General features: G+C 34.9%; 1 protein-coding gene across 1 annotated transcript in view; it reads left to right on the top strand.

Moving 5' to 3' along the window:
* Positions 1-14,894, top strand: part of FMN2 (formin 2) — a 170,266-nt gene that overhangs the window by 59,747 nt on the left and 95,625 nt on the right. Inside the window, exon 9 of the mRNA XM_026082406.1 lies at positions 11,879-11,966. Within this exon, the coding sequence (XP_025938191.1) occupies positions 11,879-11,966 (88 nt within the window). The remainder of the gene's footprint in view (positions 1-11,878; positions 11,967-14,894) is intronic.

Below are 14,894 nucleotides of genomic sequence, written 5' to 3'. Positions count from 1 at the left end.
AGAGTGAAAACAAAATGACTGGGTACAAATATCATGCTTTTGATACTGACTGCATGTGTCCAATAAGTAGTACATAAATTATTCTGAGGAATTTTGTAAAGTAAATCGTGAAAGAGACAGGTATAAATTACCATGGTTTCCCAGAAAAACAGCATTTAAGAATCTATCCCCTAATGTTATGTGCTATGATTTTTCCCAAATCAAAAATATAGTGGGACTCTTCAGAATCTCCATGCAGTAGCTCTGATGTTTGAGTATAAGCTTTACACCCAGGAGTTCTGGAGAAATTTTTTTTCACCACGTGACTTATCTTTTGGTCAGCGATGTAAACATGCAGGCTGTGCTGGCAGCCAGGTGCGAGCAACAGAACTGGTAGTGAAGTTAGGCTTATTTTCCTAGGGTGCTGGAGGACCTTCCTCTGGATGGGTGAGAAGCACAATGCTGCCACACTCATATAAGTGTGTCGTATCCCTGTATGCYGTACTAGGTTGTACTAACTGGGGTGGGAGGAAAGGTAGCAGTGTACTGCCACTACCTCACTGTCCTGCAATAGATCTGTAAAGTACAAGACCTTTGCTTTTGCTCTCTCCTTCCACAAAAAGCCTGTTTTTTATGGTTATCCTTCACTGAAATAATATGATAGCTCTTTAAGTAAACAAAGGAGAGCAAAAGTCTACCTGCTGCTTTGCTCGTGAACTGTCAGTCCATTCACATTTTATGAGGTTTGGTGATGCAAATCTCTGGACACGATGGAAATTATGACTATTTAATTATATGGCATAAACAGTGGTTAACTGAGAACAGATAGCAATTGTGAATAAATATTGGATGCGGGTTTTAATATTAGCAGTTGGTTTTTTTTTTTTTTTTGTAATGACAGAAAAAACTATTGTCAATAAATAAATAAAACTGGATAAAAGTAAATGAAAATGGCTGATCCTAACTGTTTTGGAAAGAACAAGCTGTTTGTCGCAGAAATTTCCACACAGAGGTTTAAGGCAATCTAAGTAGGTGCCGTAATTTAGAACAAACATTCCTGTGGGCCACCTAAATTGGCATAATAGAATCTCTTGTGTGTTTCCCTTGCTCTGTTTATCAAATAAACATGCTGCTCTCCAAAACAGAGAGAAACTGCCTGATGGGGAAGTCCGATTTGTTAGTATGCAGGGGGAAAAAAGGCCAGCCAAACAGATAACCAAATGTGTTGTTTATAGTACAAAAAACCAACACAGGCTTTCATTAGAACTACAGTTTGAGCTAGCATTGGTTGCAGATGTCAAGCTAGATGTTCATATGTATGATTAGAGTTTGGGTTCTTCATAGCATTAACGTGAGACAAATGAAGCAGAAGAGCTTCAGAAATATATTCTATGTACACACTCTCGGTAGTGTTGGAATGCAGGCCTTCGTTTTTGAAATTCTCTTCATTTATACCACAGTAAACACTTGGATAATGAAGTCCATCCGTGTTTAGCAGAAGAAACAGTTATTTTGAGAAAGTATGGCTGTAACTCCACAAGTATGTTTTTATAGGAAGCACCAAGTGCTGTTTAAGTGGTTACTGACTTACGTGCACTCTGTGATAGTTATGGGTGTTGTAAAGATCTTAGAAATGGTGTTTCTGTAGTGATTTTTATGGGAATATGTTATGCAAAGCAGATGTGCTCTGTCACCTGTTGAGCTACAGAAGAGCATTGTACAGAATACAACCAGGATGTGCAAAGCTTACTGGACTTACTTCCAGAAAAGTTCTAGTTTGGTGATTGCTTTTCCTCCTTACTTTGGGGCGCATGCATGATAAGCAAATGTATTGCTAATATGTGTTGGATGTAAAATACTAGCTAAACTGGAAGTAGTTGTGAAGAAAAATTGCCCAGATAACTTTCAAATGCATAAAATATTTGGTGCGCTATGTAAACATCTGATTTTAATAAAACAATGTTTTTGTTGTAAGCTGAAATAAAAATATATTTACAAAGGAGGCCACATCAGGAAAGAAACACTCTTGCTAATCTGAACAAAGATTCARTAGTCTTGGGGGTGCTGTAGTTGGTTAAAGATTATTTTGGAGTAAACTGCTGTTCTGTACACATCACTATTTATGCTATATGCCATATGTTTTCTTCTATGTGTGTATATATAAATATATATGTTTGTATGACATAATCATTTGTAAACAGTACCCCTTTTTCAAGCCATAATATTATCTGTATAGTTGCTTTATTAAGTTAGAGTTAATTTCACCCTACGCATGTATTGTTTCCAAGTATTTTTTTTCTTACTATGATCATCTGCAAATAATTTAAGAATATRTATCTATAAATTCAGAGGCTGACAATATTAAATCAGTAATTCTTAAAAAAAGTGAATGTTATACCTACCACTGAATGAAGGCCACATCACAATCCATTATAGAACTTTAAAGAAAGCAGAAAAATGAAAAGTTAATATTTATTTGTGAATGCAGCTGATCTTTTTTGCTTATTGTCTCACATTTGGTGCTATAACAAAAAGCTGTGAATTATTTTACTCTGATAATACATATATGTCAAATTCTCAGCTGCTGTAAATGTGTGCAGGCTCACTCAATGAGAATGCCTACTTAATCTTTAAAGAGAGACCTTTACAGGTTATATTATAGGTGGTGCAGCCATTGCTACCTATTAACGTTGTCTGGCTTTTATTACAAGTCACTGTTCTTATAATTTTGCCTAAAGTTAGTCCTTTAGGCTGCTTTTTTTTTTTTTTCCCCCCACATTGGGTGTCTCCTTCATTTTGCTAATGAAAGAAAACAAAGCCCATTTTTGCTCATGTCCACATAGTTTCAAACAGAGACTTGAAATATGGAAAAAATATATCAGATATGTGTCTTTTGTTAGTTGTTAATTAATTTTCTTAGTTAATCATTCCTTAAATTTGGCCACTCTACAAGCTATTTTAAAACTCGGTTCATGTTGCTCAGGAGGGACTTCAGGTATAATTCTGAAGATTTTTCCTAACCTTGTACTGGCAGGTTGGAAAATAAAGACCAAGACGAGAGAGGCAAAGGAAGACTAAGATGAATAACTGAGGAGGGAGTGAAGAACTGAGGAGATCTGAGAAATGGGAATATAGAACATAATAGGTCTGATTCCGTTTTACCTCTCATTCTATCTGAAGCAATTCCTCTCAGATACTGGTTGTAAACCGGGGGAACTCTTGACTTGGGGAGGTCCTGTGAGCAAAGAGTATACTTTGTCAAACCTCTAGTGTTTGATCCAAGCAAAGGATGACACCTTGTTTTGGAGCATCTAATTCAACCATGCCATATAGTTACAATACTGATTTTAATTACATGGCTGGATAGTATTTTCAATAGGGTCCATTCCATACCCAGCATGGACTGTGCAGAATGAGCACTGTTCAAAACGATGAACTGTGGTTACTTAATAAATTAAGCTGTTAATGTGAGTAAAAACACTTTATCATTTGCTGCAGCAGTTAAAAAGCATGTAGTTAGTGAAGCAGGAAGAAAAAGGATAGTCAGATGATTAAGGCCACCTACTACAGAATGATGGTAAATGCAACATTAAAAATTTTCTTGACATGGGGAATATTGGCCAGTGTGCACAGAATGGGTTCAGTGGAAAAACAGTGTATGTAATCAGAAAATCTTGATACCACCATCAGCCTAATAGGTATATAGAAGGGACTGAAATGAGTTGCATAGATTGATTTCTTAACTTTTGAATAGTCATCTTGGAAGCCTTACTGATGATCATTTGACCATATTTTTGGAAAATAATATAGATGCAACTGCAATAAACTTTTCAAGAGCAGAGCATGTGTTTATAATCTGTCATGTAAACTCAAGAAAAATGTTACAGATATTCTCATATGGAAAGTCCACTATTAATCTATTGACATTAAGATTTTAATCTCCCCCTTCCACCCCAGAAAATAAATAATAAGTTACTTAAGTTTCACTCTATTTCAAAAGCTTTAGATGTAAACAAGATGTATCAATAAGAGTATTTAGTTAATGATTTCAGCATTTTTGAATTTTTAAGTTGAACACGAAGAAGCTATGGTAATAGAATACCCCTAGAAATAAAATGCCACATAAAAAAAAGTATAAATTGGTAAATAAGGTAAATGCCATATTGAGTTAGTAGATAAAAGTTTACTCATGTATATTCATTAAGAAGGAATGGCATCAAGAGAAAAACAATTTTCTGAAAAGGAGGATTAGTTCCCTCTGCAAATAGTTGAGGGACTGTCTTAAGGAGCTTTTGGTATCCACATTTATTTATTTATTAACTATATCAATGGCACCACTATCTGTGGTGATTTTATGCCCTCTCCAGAGGTACCTTTGAGGTTCTGCTGCCCCCAAATATAGGAGTCTTGGAAAGACTTGTGTGATGTGTCACTCTTATTTATTCAAGCAAGTGATTTAATAAAGTCATGAAGTTATTTATGAAATTAAATGATAGTTCTTTTGTTCAGTTTGTAAAGATAATTTCTTTTATTATATGCAGTATGCATGCAATCTCTTTTTTTTCTCTCATTCTCTTCTTTATATGAATTATTGCATTTTTTGTATTATCTGTAAAGTTCTCTTTGTTGCAAACACAATTTTACCTGACTGCATCTGTGTATCAAATATCTTGATCTGGTCAGGCTTCCCAGGTTGATGTCCTCAATTAACCACATGCCTTTCTCATTCTTGTTTCCTCTTACTGCTCTCTTTTCTTTGGATCATATATTTGCAAGCTGAAGAACCAAAGTGTGTGCTTGGCATCAGACAATCTTGCAAATTCATCTTGTGATCTAAGAAACTGTGTGGGTTTCTCTCTTTTATATGCATCCTCACTAATATTGAAAGATTCTGCTGACCATACTCTTGTGGCCTATTCTAACTGCTGCTGTTTAAAAGCTTACAGATTCTGTATCAACAAGAAAGATTATGTCCGTTCCTTAACACAGGGGCCATGTAGGGTGTCTGATAATGGCTTCATTGTGTTTGCCTATGCACTGAAAAACCTTTGTAGGAGAAAGTCTTACTGAAAGTCTGCTCAGACAAAGGGAAAATGGGCTTTGGGTTAAAGTGAGTGAGCTGCAGCTGTTTTGTGAGATTGAAAGCTGCATATCTAAAAAGCATAACCCAGATCTGGAATCGCAGCAGAAAGATAGCTGCCACCTTGAGCTGGGTTCAGTAAGAATTGCATTTCTTGCTACACTTTAAACCATCCAGTTGAGCCATCTTAGTCACTGCCATCTTTCCAGGGAGATCTGGGGGCTCACATTTCCACAGGCTGTAGTTCTACATCTTTCAAATACTTTCTTCCCCATCCTTCCCCTGGATAGCTGGGAGGACTGTGCTGCTGCTCTCTAACTCTCTTTCCCAGTGCAGTGCCTCAGTGCACTGGACATTGTATCAGTAGATGCCATCAAAGGAAGAAGAAAGGCAGAAAATAAGGAGATAGCAATACTTTCTCCAGTTTTTCTGCCCACCTTGATTCTGCTAAGGAGGGGAGAAGTAAAACTTTTTAGTGCAGTAGCTTTAAAATTTGATCAAGCAAACTCAAATTTCCGACTTAAATGTGCCTATGGAAAGAATGTTTTTCCCCTAAGAAGTTGAGCTTAGTCCAATGGATATCAGCCATAAATTAGAGGTTAATGCAGTGATCATGATGGGTTAATAAAAACACAATGTGTGTATTTTTTAAAAATGTGATTGTGCTTGTATTTCTATCAGATTCTAACTGATCTACAAGTAAAACAGATTTTTAGCATGAGCGTGCAAATCAAGTTATTTAAATCAAGTTATTTTATTTGTAGTGAAGTATAAAAATCTTTTAAATTAGAGAAATACTGATTTTGCTGATGATGAATTAGAATACAGATTTTTCCTTACAGCTATATTTTGGCTCTTAATACTGACTTCAGTACAAAGAGCAACAATAAAAAAATTGTTATAATGAAAACAAAAGAAGCTGTAATTGAAAGGATTCATTGGGAGTGGATACAGTGAATGATGTACTTCTGACTGTAACTGTATGTCTTCCTTTAAAAGTGAGAACACTAAAGCTTTTACTGTTGGGTTTTTTTGTTTATTTTCAAGGGCATAATAGCATGTCTCCCACCAGATATCAGATTGGGTTTTCTGCTTTCTTTTTTTCATTCTTCCATTTCACTCTCTCATCTTGATGTGGTAACTTTTATAAAATTATTTAAGAATGTTAATTTGAAATATATTGTGGCATGCAATATATTTTGCAAGAGTTTGCAAAAGATGTGTGTAATTGCATACCTAATTAGAGAACACAATGACAAGATTGTTGATAGCAGTTTGGCTGACCACCTGTAAAAATCAACAGCTGAGTGCATTGCAAGCTACACATGAAAATTGTGACTTTTATGTCCAATTTTTAAGGAAATTTTAGCTTGTTGGGGTTTTGTTTTTTAAGAGTAGTAGTATTTGAACCCACATTTGCATTACTAACCCACAGAGACATTTTGACAATTACCAACATAAGGGCTATGAATATAGAAACTAACCTTTAGGTAGCCTGGTCCTTTAGYTTAGGAAAAAAGGAATAACTATTGGTACATAACTATGGTACATAACAATGTGCTAAACGGTCAAAGAAGAGCTTTAGGAATAAAAAAATAAAATCCTTGTAATATATTTTTAAGCTAAGGAATTTAAACTTTGTTATTTATCTTCATCCCCCACTCCAGTCCTTGAAATTAGAAGACTGTGATTATTTTTAGTGAGAGGAACATTCTACTCTATTGTTCAGTCTTCTGTTGAGGAACACAATGCTTATTTTACTTATTACTGTATATCTGAATCTAAGCAATCTGAATAATTTTTCATCTAATGTCATAACAGAGGAATATTAACTGGGGCAACAATCTGGTAGTAAAGGACTCCTTCTATGGTAACAGTTTTATGGTATTTTAGTGATAAAACAACATAAAAGGACATGAACTATTTCTTATCCATAGGGTTGAAAGCTTTATTTATGAAAGCAGAGTAGGGGGATAGATGGAAAGAATGAAAGATAAATGAAAAGTTTAATCTTGACCCTCAAGCATAAAGCGGCAGCATCCACAGACTGGCAGATATGGCTGCTGGCTGTGCTAATTTGCATTGCATGACACCAAGTTGCATTTAGAAATGTATGATGAAAAGAGTTTTGAAACCTTAAGTGTCTCTCTGTATAGTATGTGAATCTTTAACTGGGAAAGTAACCAGTTAGTTTACAGAATGAATTTCAGGTTTGGCTGGTTTAGGTGAGGGGGTGTTCAAAATTATGCTTTGTAATTGATGTTCAGTGGTAAAAGTTGAGTTCAGTTAAATCGGTATGTACGCTTGCCAGGGATATGCTGCTAGGCACTTAGGACTGGGTGTCATGCACGTTTTTCTTTTTTAAGTGTTAATTAGAAATGTTTGATATCCTGTTGTACCAAAATGTCCTCACTCCTTGAAATAGTCCCTATTTTCCCTATCACAGTTGCCACTATCAGCCAAAAGTCACTTCTGCATTTACCTAAGAATAACTTTATGAGAACATAATATTTTCTGTTACATCTGTAGGAATGGGAGGATGTACATGTAAAAGATTTGATGGGTCCCATACTTTGTTTGCATTTTTCACATTTAGAATAGACTTGAATCAGCAGGAAAAAATTGTTGTCACAAGACCTAGCCAAAAGATTACTGCATTATTGCCTCGATCTGATCTCTTAAGAACATGTTTGGAAGTTTGAGGTTTCTGCATCCTTTCTGCAAAAGTTGCAAGCTATAGCTTTCGTACAGTGGAGTTTCCTGCTATGACTTTTTGTAATGTACAGTAGTTTTCCTTACCAGTGAGAACCATGGGATAATTTTGCTTAATGCTAGCAGTGAAAATCAGAACCAGAAAGAAAGCGTCATTGAAAAATTCCGTGCATTAACTAAATATCATTCTGGGGAAAGGGAATCTTCGTATTTTTGCTTCAGGGTTCTCATCAAACATGTGTCTTGCATTACCTTTTGCTAAATATCTTTTTGACTATTTTTGCTTGTGTTAAACAATCGGGAACAAATTTGGCATGTAGTTTGTTTACTGCTTAACAATGAGGACCACTCAACAATTAGAAAGTTTGTCCTAGACTTTAGGCTGCAGATAATATCTCTAGCTTCCTTTTCATTTTTTTTTTAATTTTGTTTAAAGCAGAGTTCCAGAATCCAAAGTAAAAAGGAGCTGTGTATTGTGTCTGAGATTGTTAGATCTTGTAGAGATTGAATTTATCAACCTTTTGTTGTTCCACCTTTAAATGGCGTCACTAGTCTGTAGCCTGTAGGCCTAGACTATGCAGTTGATTTATTTTATTGTTTTATTTTTAAATGTGGGAATTGCTTTAGGCATTTATGGTAATATTCATATTTTCTGAATTAGTTTTGTATTGTTACAGCCATTCTATTGGAGGAAACTACAGTATTCATGAAATTTACTGAAATGAGAATGAATGCATAAAGATGAGTATAAAAATTTAACATAAAATCTACTTTCTAAATACTACCAGACAAAACTGGTATTTGGTATGTGAAAACACTCTATTGCTGTTCTGCAGTCCATTCATCTGACAGTCTTCCTCTTTCGATGTCTCTGTTCTTCATAATTCTGGCAGCAAAGGTAATCTATTCTTGACAGGGATAGTGCTTTTCTTCCCTAATTACTGTGCAAGATATGACTCTCAGTAAATAATTATTCTCCTTTACATCAGTTCACTTTCAGAAAAAAGCAACTTCTTTCCTTTTCCTGTTAACTTTTAGACCAGACTGCTTTGGAATGTAGGATTCAAAGGGATTTAATAGGCTACTAAATCTTTTCTTCTCTGTTGGTCCCCATATCTGCAGACATGATCTTGGTTAGCCCTCTGAGCTTTAAATTTGAATATGCTGGTGATGGGTGGTTGAAAAAGAGATTTCACAACTTTATAACTAATATACTGGTGTATGGGTACTGAGATCAGTAAAAGTAGGAGAGATGATGTTTTCATAGCTTCTTCTGGATTCAGATTCAAATATCAGTCCCAAGTAGATTCAGGACAGGCTCCAGCTGATCCATGCTCTCTGGATCTACAAGAAGGGCAATATAGTTCTACTTCATTTGGAAAGGTCCAGATTGTGGTCTCTTCTTTGGTCTAAGTTACATTCACAGCTGAGCACAGGTGCAATGTTCTTTTGGGAAGGACCAACGAACCAAGCTATTTTACTCTCTGGGAGTTTTTTATTTTTCTTTTCCCCTGGCCAAAAAGAGTAGGGGGATAAAAAGTCCTATTTTTAATTTATTTCTCTTGAATATGAATGACAAGAATTGTACACACTTATTCCAGAGGAGTTCTTGCCAATGCTTTGTGCGTATTGTTATTTTCCCCGTATGACTTTTAGAACATTTCTGAATTCCTTTTAATTTACTTTTTTGTCAGCTTTGGGATATTTTTCTTGTTCAAAATAAATGCTACAAAGGACACTCTCTGTTCTGTAGATGACAGTAGCAAGCTTAAGTTGTTTTATTATTGTTTCTGAGATGTTTTGGACTTGAGCAAAAGCAGTAATGGTGGGGGCTGGAATCAACAATTTCCACAACATCTCCAGTACTGAACTCAGTCTTGTCAACATTGTTGGTGTGGACTGCTTTAAAGAAAAGTTTCTGAACTTTCGTTATGTAACATACCACATTGTTTCTCTGTTGCTGCGCCTTTTCTGAAAATGTGCTTTGGTAGCAACACCAGTTAAAGAATTTCTGTTCTTTTTCAAACTTTGCACCCACTTTTCTTCTGATGGAATCCAAGATATTTGTTTGGATTTTATTAGTGATGTACACGGGAGTGTACTGGTTCAAAAGACTTGATTCAGACCTTGCTAACCAGGATCTATTGTATTTTGTAAACTTTTTGTAGTTGTAAAGAAGTGGATAGATAACAGCTTCTTTTCACAGCAAGAAAATATCATATTATTTGTCCCAGCTTCATCTCAGAGTTCAGGCTTACATGAGATTTAGCTGTTCCATTTAAAAATCATGTGGAGTGATAGCATATTGGAAGGAAAGCGTGAGATATCCTAATTCTATTTTTCTTAAATATGATAGTTTTCTTTCTGAAGTCAGAAAATCTGACTATCATATCCTTGGTCTGTAAAATTGTTTTTGGTTTCAATTCATTTGACTTCAATTTTTAAATTCCTAATAGTACATTATGTGGGTTAGACAATCACATAGGAATTTCTTGGTCATTTGTGGCAGATTATGTCAGTAGCTGTGCCTTGAATTCAAGTCTTTAACCTTGTGAGCAATAGTTRTGGCTTTCTGAGTTTCAACTTATTCAATTCTTGAGGAAAACGCTGTATTTTTACTTCACTATAGCTAGTTGGGAAGCTATGAGGAAAGCAAGATGAAATACCTGACACACTGATATTTATGAAGGCTTGGGGGGGGGGAGTATAATAAATGAAGCAACTGCCCAACTAAACACATCTTCACAAAACCTATACTGCAAGCACTTAGAATTTCTCAAGTTTCCATTTCTAAGCAGTCCTAGTGGCAGAGATCTGGGCCAAGCTTTCACTTCTCTTCAGCTACTGCTCAGACATCAACCTACCAACATGTATGGACTTATGTGAAGATTTAAATGAATCAAAGGTGGTGATACCACAGGAAAAACATCTTGTGGGTACTTTTATGATGTTAAGATGTGAATTAGACTATGAGATTATTTATTCTGGCTGGAATTTATTCTACTTTTTCTAATCATATTTCTGCAAACTAATTTTTCCAGTGGGAGAGTAGGTGATATAGCATCTTGATGCTAAGATATAAGCTCTATGACCTGAAAAAAATATACACTACCTGACTGAAATGTGAAAAGAACTTTAACTTACAGTTCTAATTAGCTGAGTTGTTTTCTTTTCTGCAAATGATCCACAAATAACAGAGGTTTTCTTCTTCAGTGTGTTTAGTACAATGTAAAACACAGAAACATGAGTGGATTAAATATAACTGGTTATCCACATAATGGTTGGAGCCCTACACTGAAAAATTACTTATCTAGGACCACATTGTTTTCCAGCTAAGGATCCTTTCWTGTCATTGCTTGCTTCTCATTACAGTGGTATAAAAATTACAGTAAGCTGGATTCAAATAGCTTAGAGACCTATGGAATACAGTCTATGAATTACTTGTTGCTTTTGTGCTTGCAAAAAAATATGCACAAAAGTATGTTTTAGTGGCTAATTTTAACCCACTAGAGCAAGATGTTTTGAGAGCGTGGGKTTTTTTTGTTTTTGTTTTTTGCTTATTTTAAAATGAAAAAGCTTTGAGCACTTTTGTATTGCCTAAAAGTGATCAGAGAAAATCCCAATATGTACATGGTTATTTTGCTTTTCAAATAAAATTCATATTGGCGCCTAGTATGTCAAGCATTCAAATAAAATACAAATTCTCACAGTTTTAGCTTACATCAAAGATGGTAATTGTTGTGTGATTTTGGAAACTAAAGCAATTCCAAGATAGACACAGTTGGAATTTTTTTTATATGACAGCCTGTTTCATACGCTCAGTAACGTCAGTGCGAAGTTGAAAGTGTACATCCTAATGAAGGCTGAAGTCTGGGGGAACTTTTATAGTGATTCCATTAGGATTAAGATTCAGCTAGATGACATGGTTATCTACACTTCTGATGGGTTTATGAAGCAGAAGCACACTTTGAAAATAATAAAATTACTCACTTTTAGACGCAGATATAGATTACAAGGCAGTGTTTCTTGAATTTGTTACTAGTAATGCAAAATATCTTGTAATGTTTTCATGCAGGTGAACACTAATAGATGGGTTTCTTTTGGCAGGTTGTCAAGTTCTTAAGTAACAAAAGATCTCAAGCTGTTGGAATATTAATGTCTAGCCTTCATTTAGACATGAGGGACATTCAGCATGGTAAGTGAAATAAATATTGTTGATTCTAGCGCAGATTGCATTGTTAAGAATCTGGAAATGCTAATTATTTCCATCTTTTCATTTTATATGTAAAATAAATTCAAATAATATGGGGGGGGTAAGCTTTTTTTTTTTTTTCTGAAAACAGCTTGTTCTGACATTTATCTTCTCCTTTGTAGTATCATATTTCCTTGTACAGTATTGAAAATGAATCAGTTGAATATTGGCTGTTTATTTGCAGAATTGCCATTTATAATTTTTGGCATCAGTTATCTATGTCATATGAAATCGAGAGTCTTTGATTTTGGTCTTTCCAAGGAAGAAAGTTTGATGCATTGTGTATTGTAATTCAGATATCACCAGGAGATATCCAGAAATGTGAATTATAACAATTAATTGATTTGCTGTGTAAAGTAGTTCCTATATGTGGTTTAGCACAAGCTGTGGAGTTCTTTCATCTTCAGCAGCTTTTTATAGGGGGAGATCTTTTGGAGGGAGTGCAATACTTTTCACATTCATGCTAAGAGACAGTAGTGCAAAAAGGTGAAAAGTGGAATTGCATTTATATTCAGAGCATCCGTTATGTTTCCCAAAGGCTTTGGATAGATTTGAAGCAGATTGAATTATCCTGTGAAGCGCCAGCCTATCTATTAAATAAATGTGGTTTTAAGTAAAACACAGACTTCATAAATCACAAAAACATCTTGCGAACTTTCTAGGCTACATATTTACAGCCGTGCATTCAGCTTACTACAATTTGCTTATTTTTGTGGAATTATTCATAAATAGAAGAAAATTCAGTGCGCTCTATCAGCTAGTGAGTAACTCTTAATCACAATTTTAAGTTTTTATTAAACTGTTTTGATGGTTAGTGGACTTCCTCAATCTGAAGCGCTTAAGATGGTAGTCATAGAGCAAGGCGCCAGTACTGGCGCCAAGAAGTACTTGGTATTTCCAAAGCTGGCAGATGTAGTTCAGTTAAGTCATAGAGCAAAATCTGAAAACAATGATATGGTCCTTTCCTTCAGTCAAATATTCAACTTGGTTTCAGTTAATAATGAGAACCTTATGAACAAAGGAGTCCGCCTAACATCTGTGTCTGTGGTAAAGCCAACACAAGTTCATTGAAAATTTGCTTGCTTAACATGCAACACTAACAATAACATGGCATGAACGTCAGTAGTTGAAGGGGTCAAACAATATTATGCTTAACCCTTATACTGTTACAATATTAAGCATATCATGTGTAAGAGCTAGGTACAGATTTTGTGTATTCCTCCTTTAATAGCTGKTTTTTAAAACAAAAAGTCTTTGCAAAGGAGAATTTAGTAGTGCTCTTATTTCCTTATTGTTCAGAAGTCATTGATACAACAAACATGAAAAAACTTTTATCTGATGGAGCAACTTGTGGAAACGGTTGGAAGACCCTGGTGTTAAAAATGTTTTTTTTAGAACATAAAATAGGCATGGAGCAAAAGAGGTGAGGAGTAGGAAAGAAATCTGCATGGTCGGGGGGCAGGAGGTGAGATCTCGCCGAAAACATTTCTGACATCAATAACTCCATGCAGGGCACTTTGTGAGAGTGACCAGAGAGCCTGTGGAAGAAGTTATAAAACAGCAAGCCCAAGAATTTAGCTTCACCTTTTATGTATGCACTATTTTTACTTGCTTGTTAAACAAGTAAGAATTTCATATATTTTTGTTGAGTATGATAACTTGCTAGTTTACTTGCTGCAGTACTGAATACCCTAATGAGAAGGTGCTATCAGAAAATTGAATTTATATTAAAATAAAGTGACTGGATATGCAAAATGCACTTGTTATGTTTGCAGTTTTATATATTAAGATTTAGGAGGTGTGACAATAAAAAGCAAAAACGTGATCAGTGTTCTCTGTCCTCTCTTTCTTTCAGTGCTCATCTTGAGTTTTTGCTGTTTCATGTACAATGAAATGTACATTTACTCATATCTCATGCAGCACAATACAAGTGATGTTTTCTCATGAATTTAAAAGGCAGTCAAACTTTTTTTTTTTTCTCCTACTCTTTCAGTTTGTGGTACTAGGCCGCTTCTTTTATAGGCATTCTTGTAAATATTCCCTATATTACATAAAAGGCATAGCTGCGGAATGCAGTGGTAATATAAATTGCAGAAGAATTGTAAATGGTTTTTTGACTGGCCTTAGGAAAGCACCCAGAGAGAGAAACTTTCAATGTAGTGCTGTATTGGGTCCATTTCTTCATTCGCATGCTATTGTGTTTTATTTTTCTAATGGATTAGACAAATTTCAAAATGTTACAGGAACAGAAGGGAAAACAATTGTGCTGGGTATGATTCACTTAATAAAATTAGGATTGCAAGATTTAATCAATATTGTATTTAACTGAAGTGCTTAAAATAACTTGAAACCTGGGTAAATGTTTTATTTAATTTGTTGCAAGTATTTTTTTCTTTTAAGATACAAAACTGCTGAAATATTGTCTATAACAAATAATCTTTGAAAAATTGTTTTGGAATCTCAAAAATTTGAATCATTTATGATATTTTGTTGACTTTAAATGTTTAAGTCAGCTATTTTAATGTGCATATATGATTGGATGGCATTTCATGGAAGATTTCAGAATGTACGAGTATAYGCTAAATTGATTTTTTTGTTTGTTCTTGTTGATGATAGCATTAAGTATCTTCTGGTAGAGTTGTGTTTTTCTGCTCCTTACTTTGAAATGGATTTGGTAAGACAAACTCCCATATCCTGATTACTGTTTAAATATTTTTACGGGGTAGAAGGAGTTTTTAATAAGCAGAACATATTTTTACTGAACCCTAGTAGATCTTTCTAGTAGTGCTTTAAAGAAGGGTAGGTTGTTTTTTTGTTGTTATGGGGGGCTTTAGTAGATTCTAATTGCTAACAGAACTTTCAACTCTTTTA

The sequence above is a fragment of the Apteryx rowi genome, unplaced genomic scaffold (assembly GCF_003343035.1).
Source record: "Apteryx rowi isolate R43461 unplaced genomic scaffold, aptRow1 scaffold_576, whole genome shotgun sequence".
Classification (NCBI taxonomy): Eukaryota; Metazoa; Chordata; class Aves; order Apterygiformes; family Apterygidae; genus Apteryx; species Apteryx rowi.
This window is presented reverse-complemented; position numbering and strand designations above follow the sequence as displayed.